This window comes from Oncorhynchus clarkii, chromosome 30 (assembly GCF_045791955.1).
Source record: "Oncorhynchus clarkii lewisi isolate Uvic-CL-2024 chromosome 30, UVic_Ocla_1.0, whole genome shotgun sequence".
NCBI lineage: Eukaryota > Metazoa > Chordata > Actinopteri > Salmoniformes > Salmonidae > Oncorhynchus > Oncorhynchus clarkii.
The window spans coordinates 42,969,548-42,995,448 of NC_092176.1; the positions used below are offsets into that span (position 1 = coordinate 42,969,548).

Consider the following 25,901-nt stretch of genomic DNA (forward strand, 5'->3'; position numbering starts at 1 on the left):
CACTCACAATAGCCAGGTTTTACATTAAGACCAAACCGGACACCATCTCTGCCCTAGCAAAACTCAGCAGCTGCCTAGAGTACCATCAGGCCATGGGATGAAAGAAAAATAGATATTCCCTCCAGTTATACAGTAGTAAGACTGAGGCTTTGCTTATTGGGACACCCAAGGAGGTCACCAGTGCAGGAAACATACAATCAAAGGACAGGCAATCCATCTGCCCACTGTCACCTCCAACCTAGGAGTCAGGTTTGACCCTTCTCTGTTTGCATAAAACAAATACACTATATATATATATATATATATATATACACACTATATATATATATACATACACACACACACCCCTTGCGGACAGGTGTATAAAATCGAGCACGTAGCCGTGCAATCTCCATAGACAAACATTGGCAGTAGAATGGTCTTACTGAAGAGTTCTGTGATGTGTTCAACGTCACACCGTTATAGGATGCAACCTTTCCAACAAGTCAGTTCGTCAAATGTATGCCCTGCAAAAAGCTACCCCGGTCAACTGTAAGTGCTGTTATCGTGAAGTGGCTCAGCCGTGAAGTGGTAGGCCACACAAGCTCACAGAACACGACCACGCTGAAACGTGTATAAATCGTCTGTCCTCGGGTTGCAACACTCACTACTGTATTCCAAACTGCCTCTGGAAGCAACGTCATCACAAGAACTGGTCGTCAAAAGCTTCATGAAATGAGTTTCCGTGGCCGAGCAGCCGCACACAAGCCTAAGATCACCATGCGCAATGCAAAGCATCGGTTGGAGTGGTGTAAAGCTCGCCGCCATTGGTCTCTGGAGCAGTGGAAACACGTTCTCTGGAGTGATGAATCACGCTTCACCATCTGGCAGTCCGACGGACTAATCTGGGTTTGGCGGATGCCAGGAGAAAGCTACCTGCCCCAATGCATAGTGCCAACTGTAAAGTTTGGTGGAGAAGGAATAATGTTCTCTGGCTGTTTTTCATGGTTCAGGCCCCTTAGTTCCAGTGAAGGGAAATCTTAACGCTACAGCCTACAATGACATTCTAGATGATTCTGTGCTTCCAACTTTGTGGCAACAGTTTGGGGAAGGCCCTTTCCTGTTTCAGCATGACAATGCCCCATTGCACAAAGCATACAGAAATGGTTTGTCAAGATCGGTGTGGAATAACTTGACTGGCCTGCACAGAGCCCTGACCTCAACCCCATCAAACACCTTTGCGATGAATTGGAAAGCCGACTGCGAGCCAGACCTAATCACCCAACGACATCAGTGCCCGCCCTCACTAATGCTCTTGTGGCTGAATGGAAGCAAGTCCCCGGAGCAATGTCCCAACATCTAGTGGAAAGCCTTCCCAGAAGAGTGGAGGTTGTTATAGCAGCAATGTTCCAACATCTAGTGGAAAGCCTTCCCAGAGGAGTGGAGGTTGTTATAGCAGCAATGTTCCAACATCTAGTGGAAAGCCTTCCCAGAAGAGTGGAGGCTGTTATAGCAGCAAAGGGGGGGGGATCAACTCCATATTAATTCATGAGATGTTTGACGAGCAGGTGTCCACATACTTTTGGTAATGTTGTGTTTCTTGGTCATACCGTCCCTCTCCCAGCCAGATGCAGAGAAACTCATCCACGCCTTCCATCTTCTCTCGGATCGAAACCACGCTGCATGGGTGCCTCCCGGACTAATCACTAGAGGCTTCAACAAATCCAGAAGAGTGCTGCCAGGGTCCTGACCAGGACCAAGATGTCCGACCACATCACCCCGATCCTGCCCAAACTGGCTAGCAGTCAACTACAGGATTGACTTCAAAAATCCAACTGCTTCTATCCTTGAATGGATTGAGGCCCACCTACATCAGCGATCTCATCTCAACCAGCGAGACACCTCGCACTCTCCCCGTTCCGTCTCCGAACTATGGGGGACCGAGCCTTCTGCTCCCTCGCCCCTTCGCCTGTGGAAATCTCTCCCTGACCATCTGTGAGGCAATCTATCATTGACAAATTGGCCTTAAAATCCACTTCTACAGACTGTCTTTCTTCTGTTAGTCCTAATGGATTTAGCACCTAGCCCACTATTGCTATTATACCTGCCTAGATTCAAAATGGATGCCGAATTTATTTATTTTTTTAATATTTTTTTTTTTACATAGATTTGATCTATTAACTCTATGATGAAAAGTGCAAATGAAATGTTTTATTATTTGCATTGCACACTGGGTGATAATAAGGTTGGTTGGTATCCAGATTTTCCTAGTGTTCCTGTACCATACCAGGGTATATGGTATTATCAAGGGCGCAATTTCTTTCCAAACTTAATTATTAACTTTTTTTTTTTTACACACAAAACAATTTAGACAGCAGCGATCTTGATCCAGGAAGGGATGGATGGTCTCTGCTGTAAACCAAGAAACTTGATATTGCAAGCTAGCAACCTAGATAGCAAGTTAGCAAACCACATGCATAGCTGAAGCCCTGAGCTGGAGCCCTGAACCCCCCCCCCCCCCCCCCCGTATTGAAAATCATACTGTCGGTATACCGTCCAAGCCTAGGTGATACACACAGAAACACGCTCAGTTCAGAAACACACACACAGCTGTCCGGTACCACCCACCTGTCCGGAGGATGCTAGCAGGTTGATGGTGGTCAGTAGCATCCAGCCACGTGACGCCTCTTCACTGTGGTTCACCTCCAGGAACTGGACGATGGCTCTACTGGCTGCCTCTGTGGAGAGAACACACACACACACACACACACACGTTGGTGTTAGACAGAGAATGAGCTACAGATGTGTAGCATAATGTAATTCCAAAAGTCTTAGAGCAGGTGGCAGAGAGGGCAAGAATTCCTTATATTCGGCGGTGTGTGTGTGTGTGTGTGTGTGTGTGTGTGTGTGTGTGTGTGTGTGTGTGTATCTAGCGGTTTCCTCTAGAGCTGCCGTGCCGTTGGTCCGATAACACACACTGACCTGGAGAGAGAACTGACGACAGACTGATAACACACACTGACCTGGAGAGAGAACGGACGACAGACTGATAACACACACTGACCTGGAGAGAGAACGGACGACAGACTGATAACACACACTGACCTGGAGAGAGAACTGACGACAGACTGATAACACACACTGACCTGGAGAGAGAACGGACGACAGACTGATAACACACACTGACCTGGAGAGAGAACTGACGACATCAGAGGAAACACTAGCAGGAGGTTTTGGTCCGTGATCAGTAACACACTAGGCCACCCCAATATGAATTCCAGGGTGATGAACTGTGGTCCGTGATCAGTAACACACTAGGCCACCCCAATATGAATTCCAGGGTGATGAACTGTGGTCCGTGATCAGTAACACACTAGGCCACCCCAATATGAATTCCAGGGTGATGAACTGTGGTCCGTGATCAGTAACACACTAGGCCACCCCAATATGAATTCCAGGGTGATGAACTGTGGTCCGTGATCAGTAACACACTAGGCCACCCCAATATGAATTCCAGGGTGATGAACTGTGGTCCGTGATCAGTAACACACTAGGCCACCCCAATATGAATTCCAGGGTGATGAACTGTGGTCCGTGATCAGTAACAAAGCCACGCGGGGAAGTCGTGCAATACAAAAAGATCTGAGTGTGAAGCCTTGTGAGTCGTGTGAAGCCTTGTGAGTCGTGTGAAGCCTTGTGAGTCGTGTAAAGATATCCTTGGCAGTCACAGCGTACTCTCCAGGATGGAACAACACTACATGGCCAAAAGTATGTGGACACCTCTTTAAATTAGTGGATTCGGTTATTTCAGCCACACCCCTTGCTGAAAGTTGTATAAAATGATATCACACAGCCATGCAATCTCCATAGACAAACATTGGCAGTAGAATGGCTTTTACTGAAGATCTTCAAAATGGCACCATCATAGGACAGTTAGTTAAATGCCTGCCCTGCTAGAGCTGCCCCGGTCAACTGTCAGTGCTGTTATTGTGAAGTGTAAACGTCTAGGAGCAACAACGGCTCAGCCGTGAAGTGGTAGGCCACACAAGCTCACAGAACGGGACCACCGAGTGCTGACCTCGGTTGCCACACTCACTACCAAGTTCCAAACGGTCTCTTGAAGCAACATCAGCACAAGAATTGTTAGACTGGAGCTTCATGAAATGGGTTTCCATGGCAGAGCAGTCGCACACGAGCCTAAGATCACCATGCGCAATAAAAAGCGTTGGCTTGAGAGGTGTAAAGGCTCGCCGCCTTTGGACTCTGGAGCAGTGGAAACGCGTTGTCTGGAGTGATTAATCACGCTTCACCATCTGGGAGTCCGACAGAGAATCTGGGTTTGGCGGATGCCAGGAGAACGCTACCTGCCCCAATGCATAGTGTCAACTGTAAAGTTTGGTGGAGGAGGAATAATGGTCTGGGGCTGTTTTTCATGGGTCGGGCCCCTTAGTTCCAGTGAAGGGAAATCTTAACGCTACAGCGTACTATAACATTCTAGATGATTCTGTGCTTCCAACATTGTAGCAACAGTTTAGGGAAAGCTCTTTCCTGTTCCATCATGACAAAGCGAGGTCCATACAGAAATGGTTTGTCAAGATCAGTGTGGAAGAACTTGACTGGCCTGCACAGAGCCCTGACCTCAACCCCATCGAACACCTGTGGGATGAATTTGAACGCTGACTGCGAGCCAGACCTAGTCTCCCAACATCAGTGCCCGACATCACTAATGCTCTTATGACTGAATGGAAACAAGTCCCCGCAGCAATGTTCCAACATCTAGTGGAAAGACTTCCCAGAAGAGTGGAGGCTGTTATAGCAGCAATGTTCCAACATCTAGTGGAAAGCCTTCCCAGAAGAGTGGAGCTGTGAATGAGATGTTCCCACGAACAGGTGTCCACATACTTTTGGTCATGTAGTATATCAAAGAATGGTCAAGCTGAGTGACAACTTTACTCCATCCATCCCTCTGATCATAAGCCAGTTCTCTTTTCCCTCACTCCATCACTCACTCCTTCTCTGTCAGTTAGGTCCACATTTCACCCAAAACAGGTGTATAAATCATCACGAGAGGCTACCTCATCCATCCAGCTTACGAGCTCCAACACTGAGCAGTGAGAATCAAGGTAATAAATCGGTTGGTATTTTGGTCATGTTTCTCTAGAGCTGTTGCTTGGACACCTATCTGAGCTAGGCGAATAACAAGACAGCTCCACTGATACTGACGAGCTGCAGCGTCTGATCAGAAGCTGTGAAGGGCTGTAGCGTCAGATCAGAAGCTGTGAAGGGCTGTAGAGTCAGATCAGAAGCTGTGAAGGGCTGTAGAGTCAGATCAGAAGCTGTGAAGGGCTGTAGAGTCAGATCAGACGCTGTGAAGGGCTGTAGAGTCAGATCAGAAGCTGTGAAGGGCTGTAGCATCTGATAAGAAGCTGTGAAAGGCTGTAGCATCTGATCAGAAGCTGTGAAGGGCTGTAACGTCTGATCAGAAGCTGTGAAGGGCTGTAAGAGTTAGATCAGAAACTGTGAAGGGCTGTAGAGTCAGATCTGAAGCTGTGATTAAGAACTGCTGTGCTCAGACAAACCTGACATGATCTGAATTGAGGAGACTTTAACCACCCACAGTGTGTTTAATTAGTACGGGATGGCAGCTTAGCAACAGCCCTCGCGATGGACTGTAGCAGACAAAAAACGTTGCAGCGAAGTTGACTTAAGACTGACATGAAATAGGCCAAAATATAGCTTTTAAGGGGAACAGTGAGACACACGTGTTGCCTCCCTTGGGAAAGAGTTCTTCTGACCTCAACGGGACGATCTGGTTAAATAAATCCACTGACCTGTGGACTTGTTGGAGGCCCTCCGTCTGATCTCCGTGACCATGAGCCGGGACACCTGGGTAGTGAACTGGAGGAGGTCCTGGAACTTCTCTGTCATGGTGCTGGGGGGAGCGTTACCAAACACCTGCAAAAGGTAAAAGATTAACAGTCAGAGGAAGGCCCTAAAAATGTTCAAAGACTCCAGTCACCCTAGTCATAGACTGTTCTCTCTGCTACCGCACAGCAAGCGGTACCGGAGCACCAAGTCTGGGTCCAAGAGGCTTCTAAACAGCTTCTACCCCCCAAGCCATAAGACTCCTGAACAGCTAATCAAATGGCTACCCAGACTATTTGTACTGCCCCCCCCTCTTTTACACTGCTGCTACTCTCTGTTTATTATCTATGCATAGTCACTTTAATAACTCTACCTACATGCACATATTACCTCAATTACCTCGACTAACCGGTGCCCCCCGCACATTGACTCTGTACCGGTACCCCCTGTATATAGCCTCCACATTGACTCTGTACCGGTACCCCCTGTATATAGCCTCCACATTGACTCTGTACCGGTACCCCCTGTATATAGCCTCCACATTGACTCTGTACCGTAATACCCTGTATATAGCCTCCACATTGACTCTGTACCGTAATACCCTGTATATAGCCTCCACATTGACTCGGTACCACCTGTATATAGCCTCCACATTGACTCTGTACCGGTACCCCCTGTATATAGCCTCCACATTGACTCTGTACCGTAATACCCTGTATATAGCCTCCACATTGACTCTGTACCGTAATACCCTGTATATAGCCTCCACATTGACTCTGTACCGTAATACCCTGTATATAGCCTCCACATTGACTCGGTACCACCTGTATATAGCCTCCACATTGACTCTGTACCGGTAACCCCTGAATATAGTCTCGCTATTTACTGCTGTTATTCTTATCTCTTACATATTTGGGGGGTATTTTCTTAAACTGCATTGTTGGTTAAGGGCTTGTAAGTAAGCATTTGTATTCGGTGCATCTGACAGATATAATGTGATTTGAACAGACACACATGGACACACACACCAAGGCCCACCTACATGTTATACATATACTAGTCATTTAGCAGATGCTCTTATCCAGAGAGACTTAAAGGTAGTGCATCCATCTTAAGATAGCTCGGTGGGACAACCAAACATCACAGTCAGTAGCTAGGGGTTCCGTAGCTAGGTGGGACAACCAAACATCACAGTCAGTAGCTAGGGGTTCAGTAGCTAGGGGTTCAGTAGCTCGGTGGGACAACCAAACATCACAGTCAGTAGCTAGGGGTTCCGTAGCTAGGTGGGACAACCAAACATCACAGTCAGTAGCTAGGGGTTCAGTAGCTAGGTGGGACAACCAAACATCACAGTCAGTAGCTAGGGGTTCAGTAGCTAGGGGTTCAGAAGCTAGGGTTCCAGTAGCTAGGTGGGACAACCAAACATCACAGTCAGTAGCTAGGGGTTCAGTAGCTAGGGGTTCAGAAGCTTGGGTTTCAGAAGCTAGGGGTTCAGAAGCTAGGGGTTCAGAAGCTAGGGGTTCAGAAGCTAGGGGTTCAGAAGTTAGGGGTTCAGAAGCTAGAGGTTCAGAAGCTAGAGGTTCAGAAGCTTGGGTTTCAGAAGCTTGGGTTTCAGAAGCTTGGGTTTCAGAAGCTTGGGTTCCGTAGCTGCTAGGGGTTCAGTAGCTAGGTTTCAGTAGCTAGGTTTCAGTAGCTACGGGTTCAGTAGCTAAGGGTTCAATAGCTAGGGGTTCAGTAGCTAGGGGTTCAGTAGCTAGGGGTTCAGTAGCTAGGGGTTCAGTAGCTAGGGGTTCCAGTAGCTAGGGGTTCCAGTAGCTAGGGGTTCCAGTAGCTAGGGGTTCCAGTAGCTAGGGGTTCCAGTAGCTAGGGGTTCCAGTAACTAGGGGTTCAGTAGCTAGGGTTCCAGTAGCTAGGGTCCAGTAGCTAGGGTTCCAGTAGATAGGGGTTCCAGTAGATAGGGGTTCCAGTAGATAGGGGTTCCAGTAGATAGGGGTTCCAGTAGATAGGGGTTCCAGTAGATAGGGGTTCCAGTAGATAGGGGTTCCAGTAGATAGGGGTTCCAGTAGATAGGGGTTCCAGTAGATAGGGGTTCCAGTAGATAGGGGTTCCAGTAGATAGGGGTTCCAGTAGATAGGGGTTCCAGTAGATAGGGGTCCATTCAATTGGCAACAGATTTATGCAAATATTCACAAATCTGCATAAAGAAAATATCCACATTTTCCAAACAGTGGTGTTTCCACCAAACTGAATTGTTGAGAATAAAGATGTGATGACATAGTGATGACATAGTGCATCGTTTAAGTTTCCATGTACTGAATAAAAATCTAACATTCAATAAGTTTCCATGAATTATCACCTCTACTGATTGTTTTAATACTAACTGTTAAATAGCAAATGTGACTAGTTTGTTCTTAGCCAAGGATGGTAGGCTCTGTGGGGTTGGGGGGGTAGGCTCTGTGGGGTGGGGGGGGTTAGGCTCTGCGGGGTGGGGGGGTTAGGCTCTGCGGGGTGGGAGGGTAGGCTCTGCGGCGTAGGGGGTTAGGCTCTGTGGGGTGGGGGGGTTAGGCTCTGCGGGGTGGGGGGGTTAGGCTCTGCGGGGTGGGAGGGTAGGCTCTGCGGCGTAGGGGGTTAGGCTCTGTGGGGTGGGGGGGTTAGGCTCTGCGGGGTGGGGGGGTAGGCTCTGCGGGGTGGGGGGGGTAGGCTCTGCGGGTAGGTTAGTCTACAATACATGAAGAGATTATTAAGAGCGAGAATATTTGTATTTGTCAAAATGGCGGTCAAGCATCGATCATCAAGTCACCAGAATCAGAGCCTTGATATTTATTGGAAAGGAGCATCAAGTTAATAATCACTGTGCTCTTTCACCACCCGGTGAAGTTCATCACAACTTATTTCATCTGTAGCCGAATAGAACTGCATGCCTTTGTAGTGGGTGGACCAGACATCATGTGACATCCCGTGACTTCAAGTTAACTTTGATATGACGGTTATTAAATCAATATTTGGCATTTAGGTTTATACAGGCTATTTCTTACATCATTCATTTTACAGACACAAAAAAAAAAGATCACAAATGATAAATAAAAATTATAATAAAAATTATAATAAAAATTATAATAAAAATTGTACCGAAACCTCCTGTTTCCATGACAGCGGGTCGTGATTTATTTACGTTAAGACTTTATATACGTTAAGACTTTACTCGCATAGAAACTATGGATTAAAAAGGTGGTTAGTGTCAGTAAATTTTCCCTCAAAGTAGCTATCAGCAAAGTCAGCGCTAGCGGGGAGAGAGAAGTCAAGAGTGAGTGTTAGTTCACAAAATATGTTTTTTTTTTTTTTTTTTTTGGGGGGGGGGGGGGCAGGGTGCTGTGCGATTATTTAAGATACTCTTTGAAGAGGTAGGGTTTCAGATGTTCTCGGGAAGATGGCCAAGGTCTCTGCTGTCCTAGTTTCAGGGGGAAACTGGTTCCACCATTGGGGTACCAGGACAGAGAAGAGCTCTGATTGGGCTGAGCGGCAGAAGCCCTCCCGAGGCCAAGAAACCAGAGGTGGTAGATCGGAGTGCTCGGGTTGGGGTGTAGTGTTTGAGCATAGCCTGAAGGTGGGGAGGGGAAGTTCCTCTTGCTGCTCTGTAGGCAAGCACCATGGTTTTGTAGTGGAGTGTAGGGTCTGGAGTGTAGGGTCTGGAGTGTAGGGGTTGGAGTGTAGGGTCTGGAGTGTAGGGTCTGGAGTGTAGGGGTCTGGAGTGTAGGGGTTGGAGTGTAGGGGTCTGGAGTGTAGGGTCTGGAGTGTAGGGTCTGGAGTGTAGGGTCTGGAGTGTAGGGGTCTGGAGTGTAGGGTCTGGAGTGTAGGGGTTGGAGTGTAGGGGTTGGAGTGTAGGGGTTGGAGTGTAGGGTCTGGAGTGTAGGGTCTGGAGTGTAGGGGTTGGAGTGTAGGGTCTGGAGTGTAGGGTCTGGAGTGTAGGGTCTGGAGTGTAGGGGTTGGAGTGTAGGGTCTGGAGTGTAGGGGTTGGAGTGTAGGGGTTGGAGTGTAGGGGTTGGAGTGTAGGGTCTGGAGTGTAGGGGTTGGAGTGTAGGGGTTGGAGTGTAGGGGTTGGAGTGTAGGGTCTGGAGTGTAGGGTCTGGAGTGTAGGGGTTGGAGTGTAGGGTCTGGAGTGTAGGGTCTGGAGTGTAGGGGTTGGAGTGTAGGGTCTGGAGTGTAGGGGTTGGAGTGTAGGGTCTGGAGTGTAGGGTCTGGAGTGTAGGGGTTGGAGTGTAGCCTGAAGGTAGGGAGGGGCAGTTCCTCTTGCTGCTCCGTAGGCAAGCACCATGGTTTTGTAGTGGAGTGTAGGGTCTGGAGTGTAGGGATTGGAGTGTAGGGTCTGGAGTGTAGGGTCTGGAGTGTAGGGTCTGGAGTGTAGGGGTTGGGGTGTAGGGTTGGAGTGTAGGGTCTGGAGTGTAGGGGTTGGAGTGTAGGGTTGGAGTGTAGGGGTTGGAGTGTAGGGGTTGGGGTGTAGGGGTTGGGGTGTAGGGGTTGGAGTGTAGGGTCTGGAGTGTAGGGGTTGGAGTGTAGGGGTTGGAGTGTAGGGGTTGGAGTGTAGGGGTTGGAGTGTAGGGGTTGGAGTGTAGGGGTTGGAGTGTAGGGGTTGGAGTGTAGGGGTTGGAGTGTAGCCTGAAGGTAGGGAGGGGCAGTTCCTCTTGCTGCTCCGTAGGCAAGTGTGGTAAGACTTCATCTGCATCTCTGCTTTCTTTTCTCTAATTCACATCACTAAGTTTAACACATGAACGTAACCTTCACAGAGATCTATTGAGTGAGCTGCAAGCCAAGCCACCAGGTTGACTCTCACCATGTTGAAAGCGGGCAACATCATGTAGAGCTTGTCCTCCAATCAATCAACCAACCAACCAACCAACCATAACCCCTACTCACCCTGTTGAAGACAGGCAGCATCATGTAGAGTTTCTCCTCCTGCTCCTTCTGGGTCATGTGACGTGGAGGGTGGCAGAGCTCTGAGAAGAGGCGTCTGAGGTGCATGAGGCCAAGTGCATTGTCTTGCGGGCTACACTCCTCCTGCCGCGGCCTACCCATGATCCTCTTCACCATGTTCATCTTGAGCGGCTTCGTCCGGCCAAAGCCAGCCCTGAGAGGATGAGGAGGGAGGAGGAAAACTTAATAATTCTATTTAATTTTACTATACCTTTCCAGGAAGTGCTTTGAACCATTTTTTTTAATTTTAAATCTATTGAATTAAAAATGTATTGTTCACTTGTAGAACGGCATCAGTCCACGGTCACCTTTACTCCTCAATTATCCCTCTATATTGGAGTTGGTTAACAGAAAAGGGAATAAAGAGACAGTATCGAAGGATGGACGAAAAGAAGGATAGAAAGTCTAGAGATAAAGAAAGAAGAAAAAAAATCCTTGGATATGGAAGGAGGGAAAAGAGGAGAGGCCGTGAGAGGGGAGAGGCCCTAAGAGAGGAGAGGCCGTGAGAGAGGAGAGGCCCTAAGAGAGGAGAGGCCGTGAGAGAGGAGAGGCCCTAAGAGAGGAGAGGCCCTGAGAGAGGAGAGGCCCTGAGAGAGGAGTGGCCGTGAGAGAGGAGAGGCCGTGAGAGAGGAGAGGCCCTGAGAGAGGAGAGGCCCTGTGAGAGGAGAGGCCCTGAGAGAGGAGAGGCCCTGAGAGAGGAGAGGCCCTGAGAGAGGAGAGGCCGTGAGAGAGGAGAGGCCCTAAGAGAGGAGAGGCCCTAAGAGAGGAGAGGCCCTAAGAGAGGAGAGGCCCTAAGAGAGGAGAGGCCCTAAGAGAGGAGAGGGCATTTTTGTCAACCAACAAAATTTCACTTAGGGCCCCCAAAAGACTATGGCCGACTCTGACTGCATGTGGGTACACAGACCCACGAGCCACTGTGGCCCCTCAAGAGGAGTTCAGATTTGTTGCCCCCCCACCCCCCCTATCAAAGTTCCCCATCCCTGATATACAGTACCAGTCAAAAGTTTGGATACATATTCATTCAAGGGTTTTTCTTTATTTTCTACATTGTAGAATAATAGTGAAGACATCAAAACTATGAAATAACACATATGGAATCATGTAGTAACCAAAAAAGTGTTAAAACAAATCAAAATATATTTTATATATTTGAGATTCTTCAAAGTAGCCACCCCTTTGCCTTTGACATTCTCCTGGTACCCTTGATTGAGTACCTGTGTCCAAACTTTTGACTAGTACTGTAGTTGTTTACTGTGGCTACAGTGTGGAATACACTGTAGGATAAAGACACACACACATATCCATTATTGTTGCTATGAGGAAATGTACTAAGCTAAATGCAAAAAATCCAGCAATGAAACTTCTTCCATGATTAGTAGGGCATTCTGCGTGAACAGGGCCCCAAAAAATATTATTATGAATTTGGATCTTCCTTAAATGGAATTAGGCCTGGGAATTGCCAGGGACCTCACAATACGATACTTTTGTTCTGATATGTATTGATACGATATGTATTGATACGATATGTATTGATATGCATTGATACGTATTGATACGATATGTATTGATACGTATTGATATGTATTGATACGATATGTATTGATACGATATGTATTGATACGATATGTATTGATATGTATTGATATGTATTGATACAATATGTATTGATATGTATTGATACGATATGTATTGATATGTATTGATACGATATGTATTGATACGATATGTATTGATATGTATTGATACGATATGTATTGATATGTATTGATACGATATGTATTGATATGTATTGATATGTATTGATACGATATGTATTGATATGTATTGATACGATATGTATTGATATGTATTGATACGATATGTATTGATACGATATGTATTGATACGTATTGATACAATATGTATTGATACGATATGTATTGATACGATATGTATTGATATGTACTGATATGTATTGATACGATATGTATTGATATGTATTGATACGATATGTATCGATATGTATTGATATGTATTGATACGATATGTATTGATACGGTATGTATTGATATGTATTGATACGTATTGATATGTATTGATATGATATGTATTGATATGTATTGATATGATATGTATTGCAATTCGATACTGGGATTTTATTGCGCTTCAAAAGTTCCAAAAAGATATATCGATTACCATATGTCTGCTGCAGAAGGGGCAAGAGAGAGCCATGAGAAAACGAGTTTTGATCAGTCATGGAAATTAAAAGCAATCAAAATGGCTCCCTATTCATAAAGAAGATGAAGAAGCTATGAAGTAAAAAATACTGGAGTTTTGGTGCAGGTTCAGCCGTTATTGTCAAGACGATACGATATATAGTCAAAAATAATAACTATAACGATTCCCACCCCCCCCCCCCCCCCCCCCCCCAAAATCAAAAAAATGTATATACACTGAACAAAAATATAAATGCAACATCCTTTATATGAACTGTAACTCAGTAAAATCTTTGAAATTGTTTCATGTTGCATTTGATATTTTGTGTTCAGGGCAGAAAGGTCCTTCAAAGGAGAAGGATGGTTGGCATAAGTCTACATTTGAAACGTGGGCTAAATCATGAACCAACACCAGCTTCATATACGCATAGTTATCTGCTTCTTTCCTTATTTAGGCCGACACGTTGAAGATCACACGTGAGCTGTAGCCGGTGTGATAAGAGTGACAGAACCACCCTTCCTTTCCTGCCATCCCCTCACGCCTCTGACACCCTCACTATGACACGTGGACAGAATTGAACTAGTAGATGAAACGGCATGTTGAACTTCTGTGTACGGAGAAGTCACAACACAAAAACAAATTTGGCATAAAGTGTATTGTATTTTTAATTATCCTTTATTTTAACAAGGGAAGTCAGTTAAGAACAACATCTTATTTACAATGACGGCCTAGGAACAGTGTTGTTCAACAGTGTTGTTCAACTGCATTGTTCAGGGGCAGAAGGACAAATGTTTACCTTGTCAGGTCGGGGATTCGATCTAGCAACATTTGGGTTACTGGCTCAACGCTCTGCTACCTGCCTCCTCTGACCACCAGGCTACCTGCCTCGTCTAACCACAAGGCTACCTGCCTCCTCTGACCACCAGGCTACCCACCTGCATCTCCTTCCACGGAAACCGAGTTACAGCACCCTGGTCTCTGAAAGTAGTGCTCCTTTTATAAGTGTAACAGAAAGATTTTGGTCTCAGACACAGTTCACACAAAAATCAGCCAATCGAGTCAGTGACACACACAACAACGGTAGCTCAGGTTCCCTGTTTACGACGCTGAGGTAGCTGAGGGTCTGTTCTTTCGCTGCGAGCTAGCACAATGTCTCCTCTCTCTGCAGCATCCCCTTTCTAAAGCCCTACCAATAACTCTGCCTGTCTGAGATAACCATAGTAGCTAGGGAAGGCCTAATATGGTTCATTCCTGGACAACAAAAACGTTACCGAGGCCTGCAGAATGTGATAAGACGTAGCAGCCTAGGTTTAGTTCGCCAACATGTGATGAATTTTAGGTTTATTTTCAATGTGCAGGTTTACGTTTATAGACAGTAACTCGTTAGCAAATTCTTTGTTCCTTTCCCCGAAATGCTGTGAATGATTGAAGCCTAAATCAGATTTTTTGTTTTTTCAATGTTAAACCAATTACAGACTAAGATATATACACATATATACAGCGTTTGGAGAGGTGTAGGGGGCTGACACTGGGTACACCGGTGCCCGGGGAGCTGTTGTGGGGGTGTTAAGTGCCTTGATCAAGGGCACAATAGCACAATGGCAGGAAGGGCACAATGGCAGGAAATTCCAACTTGGATTTGATACCAGCAACCCTCCGGTTGCCAGATTACTTCCCACCCGATTTTTCCTGTTGGACCCGGGATTCGAACTGGCAACCCACCAGTTGCAGGCTCGCCTCTCTAACCGCTAGGCTACCTGCCGATCCAGAGATTTTGCCATGGTAAATCAATAATTTATCATGGCAAACCAAAACATATGTGTTGCAGCCCTGTTTTCAGGGCATAAGGACGTTAAACAAAAGCCATGATCAACCCAGTCAGGATTAACTGAGTCAGGATTAACTGAGTCAGGATTAACTGAGTCAGGATTAACTGAGTCAGGATCAACTGTACGATCAGAATGAGGGCCTAGGCTATATGACGTTAACCTACATAGTGACGATGAGGCTAAACAATGGAGCCAAGTCTTCTTTCATTTTCACTTTAACCCCTTTCTACCCAATTGATAGTTTACAGTCTTGTCTCATCGTTGCAACTCCCGTACGGACTCAGGAGAGGCAAAAAGTCGAGAGGCGCCCGTCCTCCGAAACACAACCCAACCAAGCCGCACGGCTTCTTGACACAATGCCCACTTAACCTGGAAGCCAGCCGCACCAATGTGTCGGAGGAAACACCCTGGTGACCTGGTCAGCGTGCACTGAGCCCGGCCCGCCACAGGAGTCGCTGGTGCGCGATGGGACAAGGACATCCCTGCCGACCAAACCCTCCCCTAACCCGGACGACACTGGGCAAATTGTGCACCGCCCCAGTTGCGGCCGGCTACGACAGAGCCTGGAGTCGACCCCAGAATCTCTAGTGGCACAGTACCATAGACCACTGAGACAGAGCCTGGACCGGAACCAGGATCTCTAGTAACACAGCTAGCACTGCAGTACCTTAGCCCACTGCACCACTCGGGAGGTCCTCTGAGAGACTTTCTATCGTCCTTCTATTTCCTGACTCACAGAATAAAGAGAAAAGGCCTAGACATTAATTAATTCTCACCATTTGCAGCCAAATCAGGTTTTTCCAATTACTGCTTACCTCAGCTCGTTTCCCTTAATTTCTCCTCTCTCAACAATGGGCATAGACGCTTTTACAGCTTCCTTCCAAAACATATTGGCTCGTTTCATTTGGTAATGAATTGCATGGAGAACGAGATCACGTCTAAGTAAAATGTAGTAAGCTAGTATACCATTACCCAACCAGCTGTGGTTTCAGGGATAAGTCAAAAGCAGGGACTGGTTAACGGTCATGCATGTCAGTCTATAGGTTCATTTACATCATTTTGTGGAATTAAATTGGCGCACAGCAGACAGAGACTAGTTAGAGGAATACCACCTGTCAGACAGAGACTAGTTAGAGGAATATCACCTGTCAGACAGAGACTAGTGAGAGGAATACCACCTGTCAGACAGAGACTAGTTAGAGGAATCCCACCTGTCAGACAGAGACTAGTTAGAGGAATATCACCTGTCAGACAGAGACTAGTTAGAGGAGAGGAATATCACCTGTCAGACAGAGACTAGTTAGAGGAATATCACCTGTCAGACAGAGACTAGTTAGAGGAATATCACCTGTCAGACAGAGACTAGTTAGAGGAGAGGAATATCACCTGTCAGACAGAGACTAGTTAGAACAATATCACCTGTCAGACAGAGACTAGTTAGAGGAGAGGAATATCACCTGTCAGACAGAGACTAGTTAGAGGAGAGGAATATCACCTGTCAGACAGAGACTAGTTAGAGGAATACCACCTGTCAGACAGAGACTAGTTAGAGGAATACCACCTGTCAGACAGAGACTAGTTAGAGGAATATCACCTGTCAGACAGAGACTAGTTAGAGGAATATCACCTGTCAGACAGAGACTAGTTAGAGGAATATCACCTGTCAGACAGAGACTAGTTAGAGGAATATCACCTGTCAGACAGCACCAGAGTAGCTGCAATCGCGTGTTAAAAGCTGTTTTGATGGCCAAGTTTAAAAAGAGCTACTATTTTAAATTCTCAATCTTAACTGATAATTAAAGTGCGCCTCCCATTCGGGTGCGTAATGTACATTCAACGGTAGGACAGGACCAGAGCATCACCCACCACTTTACAATGTGAGCTGGAGGCAGTATAATGTAATGTGGAGGCAGTATAATGTAATGTGGAGGCAGTATAATGTAATGTGGAGGCAGTATAATGTAATGTGAGCTGGAGGCAGTATAATGTAATGTGGAGGCAGTATAATGTAATGTGGAGGCAGTATAATGTAATGTGAGGCAGTATAATGTAATGTGGAGGCAGTATGATGTAATGTGGAGGCAGTATAATGTAATGTGGAGACAGTATGATGTAATGTGGAGGCAGTATAATGTAATGTGGAGGCAGTATAATGTAATGTGGAGGCAGTATAATGTAATGTGGAGGCAGTATAATGTAATGTGGAGGCAGTATAATGTAATGTGGAGGCAGTATGATGTAATGTGGAGACAGTATAATGTGATGTGGAGGCAGTATAATGTAATGTGGAGGCAGTATAATGTAATGTGGAGGCAGTATAATGTAATGTGGAGGCAGTATAATGTAATGTGGAGGCAGTATAATGTAATGTGGAGGCAGTATAATGTAATGTGGAGGCAGTATAATGTAATGTGGAGGCAGTATGATGTAATGTGGAGGCAGTATAATGTAATGTGAGCTGCAGGCAGTATAATGTAATGTGGAGGCAGTATAATGTAATGTGAGCTGGAGGCAGTATAATGTAATGTGGAGGCAGTATAACGTAATGTGGAGGCAGTATAATATAATGTGGAGGCAGTATAATGTAATGTGAGCTGGAGGCAGTATAATGTAATGTGGAGGCAGTATAACGTAATGTGGAGGCAGTATAATGTAATGTGAGCTGGAGGCAGTATAATGTAATGTGGAGGCAGTATGATGTAATGTGAGCTGGAGGCAGTATAATGTAATGTGGAGGCAGTATAATGTAATGTGGAGGCAGTATGATGTAATGTGAGCTGGAGGCAGTATAATGTAATGTGGAGGCAGTATGATGTAATGTGAGCTGGAGGCAGTATAATGTAATGTGGAGGCAGTATGATGTAATGTGGAGGCAGTATGATGTAATGTGGAGGCAGTATGATGTAATGTGAGCTGGAGGCAGTATAATGTAATGTGGAGGCAGTATGATGTAATGTGGAGGCAGTATGATGTAATGTGGAGGCAGTATAACATAATGTGGAGGCAGTACAATGTAATGTGGAGGCAGTATGATGTAATGTGAGCTGGAGGCAGTATAATGTAATGTGGAGGCAGTATGATGTAATGTGAGCTGGAGGCAGTATAATGTAATGTGGAGGCAGTATGATGTAATGTGAGCTGGAGGCAGTATAATGTAATGTGGAGGCAGTATGATGTAATGTGAGCTGGAGGCAGCATAATGTAATGTGGAGGCAGTATGATGTAATGTGAGCTGGAGGCAGTATAATGTAATGTGGAGGCAGTATAATGTAATGTGAGCTGGAGGCAGTATAATGTAATGTGGAGGCAGTATGATGTAATGTGAGCTGGAGGCAGTATAATGTAATGTGGAGGCAGTATGATGTAATGTGAGCTGGAGGCAGTATAATGTAATGTGGAGGCAGTATGATGTAATGTGAGCTGGAGGCAGTATAATGTAATGTGGAGGCAGTATGATGTAATGTGAGCTGGAGGCAGTATAATGTAATGTGGAGGCAGTATGATGTAATGTGAGCTGGAGGCAGTATAATGTAATGTGGAGGCAGTATGATGTAATGTGAGCTGGAGGCAGTATAATGTAATGTGGAGGCAGTATGATGTAATGTGAGCTGGAGGCAGTATAATGTAATGTGGAGGCAGTATAATGTAATGTGGAGGCAGTATAATGTAATGTGGAGGCAGTATAATGTAATGTGGAGGCAGTATAATGTAATGTGGAGGCAGTATGATGTAATGTGAGCTGCAGGCAGTATAATGTAATGTGGAGGCAGTATAATGTAATGTGAGCTGGAGGCAGTATAATGTAATGTGGAGGCAGTATAATGTAATGTGGAGGCAGTATAATGTAATGTGAGCTGGAGGCAGTATAATGTAATGTGGAGGCAGTATAACGTAATGTGGAGGCAGTATAATGTAATGTGAGCTGGAGGCAGTATAATGTAATGTGGAGGCAGTATGATGTAATGTGAGCTGCAGGCAGTATAATGTAATGTGGAGGCAGTATGATGTAATGTGAGCTGGAGGCAGTATAATGTAATGTGGAGGCAGTATAATGTAATGTGGAGGCAGTATGATGTAATGTGAGCTGGAGGCAGTATAATGTAATGTGGAGGCAGTATGATGTAATGTGAGCTGGAGGCAGTATAATGTAATGTGGAGGCAGTATGATGTAATGTGGAGGCAGTATGATGTAATGTGGAGGCAGTATAATGTAATGTGGAGGCAGTATAATGTAATGTGGAGGCAGTATGATGTAATGTGAGCTGGAGGCAGTATAATGTAATGTGGAGGCAGTATGATGTAATGTGAGCTGGAGGCAGTATAATGTAATGTGGAGGCAGTATGATGTAATGTGAGCTGGAGGCAGTATAATGTAATGTGGAGGCAGTATGATGTAATGTGAGCTGGAGGCAGCATAATGTAATGTGGAGGCAGTATGATGTAATGTGAGCTGGAGGCAGTATAATGTAATGTGGAGGCAGTATAATGTAATGTGAGCTGGAGGCAGTATAATGTAATGTGGAGGCAGTATGATGTAATGTGAGCTGGAGGCAGTATAATGTAATGTGGAGGCAGTATGATGTAATGTGAGCTGGAGGCAGTATAATGTAATGTGGAGGCAGTATGATGTAATGTGAGCTGGAGGCAGTATAATGTAATGTGGAGGCAGTATAATGTAATGTGGAGGCAGTATGATGTAATGTGAGCTGGAGGCAGTATAATGTAATGTGGAGGCAGTATGATGTAATGTGAGCTGGAGGCAGTATAATGTAATGTGGAGGCAGTATGATGTAATGTGAGCTGGAGGCAGTATAATGTAATGTGGAGGCAGTATGATGTAATGTGGAGGCAGTATGATGTAATGTGAGCTGGAGGCAGTATAATGTAATGTGGAGGCAGTATGATGTAATGTGAGCTGGAGGCAGTATAATGTAATGTGGAGGCAGTATAATGTAATGTGGAGGCAGTATGATGTAATGTGGAGGCAGTATAATGTAATGTGGAGGCAGTATGATGTAATGTGGAGGCAGTATAATGTAATGTGGAGGCAGTATGGTGTAATGTGGAGGCAGTATGATGTAATGTGGAGGCAGTATAATGTAATGTGGAGGCAGTATGATGTAATGTGGAGGCAGTATAATGTAATGTGAGGCAGTATAATGTAATGTGGAGGCAGTATAATGTAATGTGGAGGCAGTATAATGTAATGTGGAGGCAGTATAATGTAATGTGGAGGCAGTATAATGTAATGTGAGCTGGAGGCAGTATAATGTAATGTGGAGGCAGTATAATGTAATGTGAGGCAGTATAACGTAATGTGGAGGCAGTATAATGTAATGTGGAGGCAGTATAATGTAATGTGAGCTGGAGGCAGTATAATGTAATGTGGAGGCAGAATAATGTAATGTGGAGGCAGTATAATGTAATGTGGAGGCAGTATAATGTAATGTGGAGGCAGTATAATGTAATGTGGAGGCAGTATAATGTAATGTGGAGGCAGTATAATGTAATGTGAGCTGGAGGCAGTATAACGTAATGTGGAGGCAGTATAACGTAATGTGAGCTGGAGGGAGTATAATGTAATGTGGAGGCAGTATAACGTAATGTGAGCTGGAGGCAGTATAATGTAATGTGGAGGCAGTATAACGTAATGTGGAGGCAGTATAACGTAATGTAATGTGGAGGCAGTATAATGTAATGTGGAGGCAGTATAATGTAATGTGGAGGCAGTATAATGTAATGTAATGTGGAGGCAGTATAATGTAATGTGGAGGCAGTATAATGTAATGTGGAGGCAGTATAATGTAATGTGGAGGCAGTATAATGTAATGTGGAGGCAGTATGATGTAATGTGGAGGCAGTAGAATGTAATGTGGAGGCAGTATAACGTAATGTAATGTGGAGGCAGTATAATGTAATGTGGAGGCAGTATAACGTAATGTAATGTGGAGGCAGTATAATGTAATGTGGAGGCAGTATAATGTAATGTGGAGGCAGTATAATGTAATGTGGAGGCAGTATAATGTAATGTGGAGGCAGTATGATGTAATGTGGAGGCAGTAGAATGTAATGTGGAGGCAGTATAATGTAATGTGGAGGCAGTATAATCAAATCAAATCAAATCAAATCAAATTTTATTTGTCACATACACATGGTTAGCAGATGTTAATGCGAGTGTAGCGAAATGCTTGTGCTTCTAGTTCCGACAATGCAGTAATAACAAGTAATCTAACTAACAATTCCAAAACTACTGTCTTGTACACAGTGTAAGGGGATAAAGAATATGTACATAAGGATATATGAATGAGTGAGTGAGTGAGTGATATATGAATGAGTGATGGTACAGAGCAGCATAGGCAAGATACAGTAGATGGTATCGGGTACAGTATGTACAAATGAGATGAGATAATGTAATGTGGAGGCAGTATAATGTAATGTGGAGGCAGTATGATGTAATGTGGAGGCAGTATAATGTAATGTGGAGGCAGTATAATGTAATGTGGAGGCAGTATAATGTAATGTGGAGGCAGTATAATGTAATGTGGAGGCAGTATAATGTAATGTGAGCTGGAGGCAGTATAATGTAATGTGGAGGCAGTATGATGTAATGTGGAGGCAGTATAATGTAATGTGGAGGCAGTATAATGTAATGTGAGCTGGAGGGAGTATAATGTAATGTGGAGGCAGTATAACGTAATGTGAGCTGGAGGCAGTATAACGTAATGTGGAGGCAGTATAATGTAATGTGGAGGCAGTATAATGTAATGTGGAGGCAGTATGATGTAATGTGGAGGCAGTATAATGTAATGTGGAGGCAGTATAATGTAATGTGGAGGCAGTATAATGTAATGTGGAGGCAGTATAATGTAATGTGGAGGCAGTATAATGTAATGTGGAGGCAGTATAACATAATGTGGAGGCAGTATAATGTAATGTGGAGGCAGTATAATGTAATGTGAGCTGGAGGCAGTATAACGTAATGTGGAGGCAGTATAACGTAATGTGAGCTGGAGGGAGTATAATGTAATGTGGAGGCAGTATAACGTAATGTGAGCTGGAGGCAGTATAATGTAATGTGGAGGCAGTATGATGTAATGTGGAGGCAGTATAATGTAATGTGGAGGCAGTATAATGTAATGTGGAGGCAGTATAATGTAATGTGGAGGCAGTATGATGTAATGTGGAGGCAGTATGATGTAATGTGGAGACAGTATAATGTAATGTGGAGGCAGTATAATGTAATGTGGAGGCAGTATAATGTAATGTGGAGGCAGTATAATGTAATGTGGAGGCAGTATAATGTAATGTGGAGGCAGTATAATGTAATGTTGAGGCAGTATAATGTAATGTGGAGGCAGTATAATGTAATGTGGAGGCAGTATAATGTAATGTGGAGGCAGTATAATGTAATGTGGAGGCAGTATAATGTAATGTGGAGGCAGTATAAAATATTCTTGAGGAAGTGGCTATGGCAGTAATGTTTGATAATATATCGTCGTTAGACTGTGACGGCTTTCCGCATGCTTCGGTTCGGCTGGTACCCTTTTTCTACCTTTATTTAACTAGGCAAGTCAGTTCAGAACAAATTCTTATTTTCAATGACGGCCTAGGAACAGTGGGTTAACTGCCTTGTTCAGGGGCAGAACGACAGATTTGTACCTTGTCAGCTGGGGGGGTTTAAACTTGCAACCTTCCAACTCTCTAACCACTTGGCTAACTGCTGGTTACTAGTCCAACTCTCTAACCACTTGGCTACCTGCTGGTTACTAGTCCAACGCTCTAACCACTAGGCTACCTGCTGGTTACTAGTCCAACACTCTAACCACTAGGCTACCCTGCCGCCCCAGTACCTAGCCCAACACTCTAACCACTAGGCTACCCTGCCGCCCCAGTACCTAGCCCAACACTCTAACCACTAGGCTACCCTGCCGCCCCAGTACCTAGCCCAACGCTCTAACCACTAGGCTACCCTGCCGCCCCAGTACCTAGCCCAACACTCTAACCACTAGGCTACCCTGCCGCCCCAGTACCTAGCCCAACGCTCTAACCACTAGGCTACCCTGCCGCCCCAGTACCTAGCCCAACGCTCTAACCACTAGGCTACCCTGCCGCCCCAGTACCTAGCCCAACGCTCTAACCACTAGGCTACCCTGCCGCCCCAGTACCTAGCCCAACGCTCTAACCACTAGGCTACCCTGCCGCCCCAGTACCTAGCCCAACGCTCTAACCACTAGGCTACCCTGCCGCCCCAGTACCTAGCCCAACGCTCTAACCACTAGGCTACCCTGCCGCCCCAGTACCTAGCCCAACACTCTAACCACTAGGCTACCCTGCCGCCCCAGTACCTAGCCCAACGCTCTAACCACTAGGCTACCCTGCCGCCCCAGTACCTAGCCCAACACTCTAACCACTAGGCTACCCTGCCGCCCCAGTACCTAGCCCAACGCTCTAACCACTAGGCTACCCTGCCGCCCCAGTACCTAGCCCAACGCTCTAACCACTAGGCTACCCTGCCGCCCCAGTACCTAGCCCAACGCTCTAACCACTAGGCTACCCTGCCGCCCCAGTACCTAGCCCAACGCTCTAACCACTAGGCTACCCTGCCGCCCCAGTACCTAGCCCAACATTCTAACCACTAGGCTACCTTCCGGTTACTAGTCCAACCCTCTAACCACTAGGCTACCTTCCGGTTACTAGTCCAAAGCTCTAACCACTAGGCTACCCTGCCGCCCCAGTACCTAGCCCAACTCTCTAACCACTAGGCTACCCTGCCGCCCCAGTACCTAGCCCAACACTCTAACCACTAGGCTACCCTGCCGCCCCAGTACCTAGCCCAACACTCTAACCACTAGGCTACCCTGCCGCCCCAGTACCTAGCCCAACCCTCTAACCACTAGGCTACCCTGCCGCCCCAGTACCTAGCCCAACACTCTAACCACTAGGCTACCCTGCCGCCCCAGTACCTAGCCCAACGAGTGTGCTCGAATACACCCTTAAAAAGACCTTCGCTTGAAAAACGAGAGAAAAAGCACCAATAGTACTGTTTGTTCATGTTGAGATGCCGTAGCCAGTATACACTTCCTCAAAATAGTTTATTTGGATTATTCAAGTTCGCCATCAGCCAAAGTTTTACTTTAAAAAATAAAATAATGCATACACTGAGTATACCAAACGTTAGGAACACGTTCCTAATTTTGAGTTGAAACCACACAAGGTGTCGAAAGCGTTCCACAGGGATGCTAGCCCATGTTGACTCCAATGTTTCCCACAGGAAGAAAAAAAACAACTCTTTAATACATTTTAGAATAAGGCTGTAACGTAACAAAATGTGTAAAAAAAATTAAAACTTTCCCGAAAGCGCGGTACATAATCAAATGGTCTTGAAAAGGGAAAGATGCACATACCTACCAACTACAAATATCCATCTCCCTGTAATCAGGTTCCTGAGTTTATTGTTCACTTCAATCCTCTCTCTATTACCTCATAGGCAGACAATGGAAAGACAAAGCCAACTACTGGTTCCTAACTAGGCCCGAGATAGGCTATCCAAAGTTAAAACAACTTTGTCACCGGTCACACACCAGCCAACTCTTCCAAAAGCAAACACACACACACACACACACACACACACACACGAGACACCCACATCAAACCACACCCTGAAACCAACTCCTTTTTGAATTCAGTCATGGCCACCAGCACATCTCACAGAACCAAATCTAAAATTAGGCTAAAAAAGGAAGTGGAGTCACCTTTTAAAAGCAAAGTATCCATTATGACAGTCTCAATGGACCTTACTTGCAAACGCCTGGTAACATTTGAAATAAAGCAGCATAATTCATCAATTAATTATTATATTATTAAAATGAATGAATTAATCCTGTTAATGAAAAGAGGGATTCTCATTGAAAAATGAAGAAACAAAGACAACGATATTGAACTGAAACAAACAAAACACTGAATAATGTACAAAGTGTTCACCAGTTTGGTCATTCTAACTTGTCCAGGATAAGCCAACTAGCTACAATAGTGAGAGTGCAGGTCTACCAAGTTGAAGCACAACCATTGAAATCCAGAAGTCAGTCCTCAATGAAAGTCGCTTTGTTGTTTCGTAAACTGACGTGAAGTTTTTACATGACAAAAACACATCCTTAACCGTGGAGAACAACAATCAAACCGATTCCACAAAACAAATTCAACAGAACAGTGGCATTACATTATTTTTTTTACCTTTATTCAGCTAGGTAAGTCAGTTTAAGAACAAATTCTTATTTACAACGTTGGCCTTCCCGGGGAACAATGGGTTAACTGCCTTGTTCAGGGGCAGAACGACAGATTTTTAACCTGTCAGCTCGGGGGATTCGACCTAGCAACCTGCTGGTTACTAGTCCAACGCTCTAACCACTAGGCAACCTGCTGGTTACTAGTCCAATGCTCTAACCACTAGGCTACCTGCTGTTACTGGCCCAACGCTCTAACCACTAGGCTACCTGCTGGTTACTGGCCCAACGCTCTAACCACTAGGCTACCTGCTGGTTACTAGTCCAACGCTCTAACCACTAGGCTACCTGCTGGTTACTAGTACAACACTCTAACCACTAGGCTACCTGCTGGTTACTAGTCCAACACTCTAACCACTAGGATACCTGCTGGTTACTAGTCCAACGCTCTAACCACTAGGCAACCTGCTGGTTACTAGTCCAACGCTCTAACCACTAGGCTACCTGCTGGTTACTAGTCCAACACTCTAACCATTAGGCTACCTGCTGGTTACTAGTCCAACGCTCTAACTACTAGACTACCTGCTGGTTACTAGTCCAACACTAACCACTAGGCTACCTGCTGGTTACTAGTCCAACACTCTAACCACTAGGCTACCTGCTGGTTACTAGTCCAACACTCTAACCACTAGGCTACCTGCTGGTTACTAGTCCAACACTCTAACCACTAGGCTACCTGCTGGTTACTAGTCCAACACTCTAACCACTAGGCTACCTGCTGGTTACTAGTCCAACACTCTAACCACTAGGCTACCTGCTGGTTACTAGTCCAACACTCTAACCA

The 25,901-nt window shown here is 45.4% G+C and overlaps 1 protein-coding gene across 1 annotated transcript in view; it reads right to left on the reverse strand.

Annotated features, from left to right (window-relative positions):
• LOC139389360 (WD repeat and FYVE domain containing 3) overlaps nt 1–25,901 on the reverse strand; it is a 234,931-nt gene that overhangs the window by 181,453 nt on the left and 27,577 nt on the right. Inside the window, exons 2-4 of the mRNA XM_071136061.1 lie at nt 10,756–10,966; nt 5,811–5,934; nt 2,608–2,717 (exon numbers count right to left, since the gene is read on the reverse strand). Of these exons, the coding sequence (XP_070992162.1) occupies nt 2,608–2,717; nt 5,811–5,934; nt 10,756–10,935 (414 nt within the window). The 5' untranslated portion in view covers nt 10,936–10,966. The remainder of the gene's footprint in view (nt 1–2,607; nt 2,718–5,810; nt 5,935–10,755; nt 10,967–25,901) is intronic.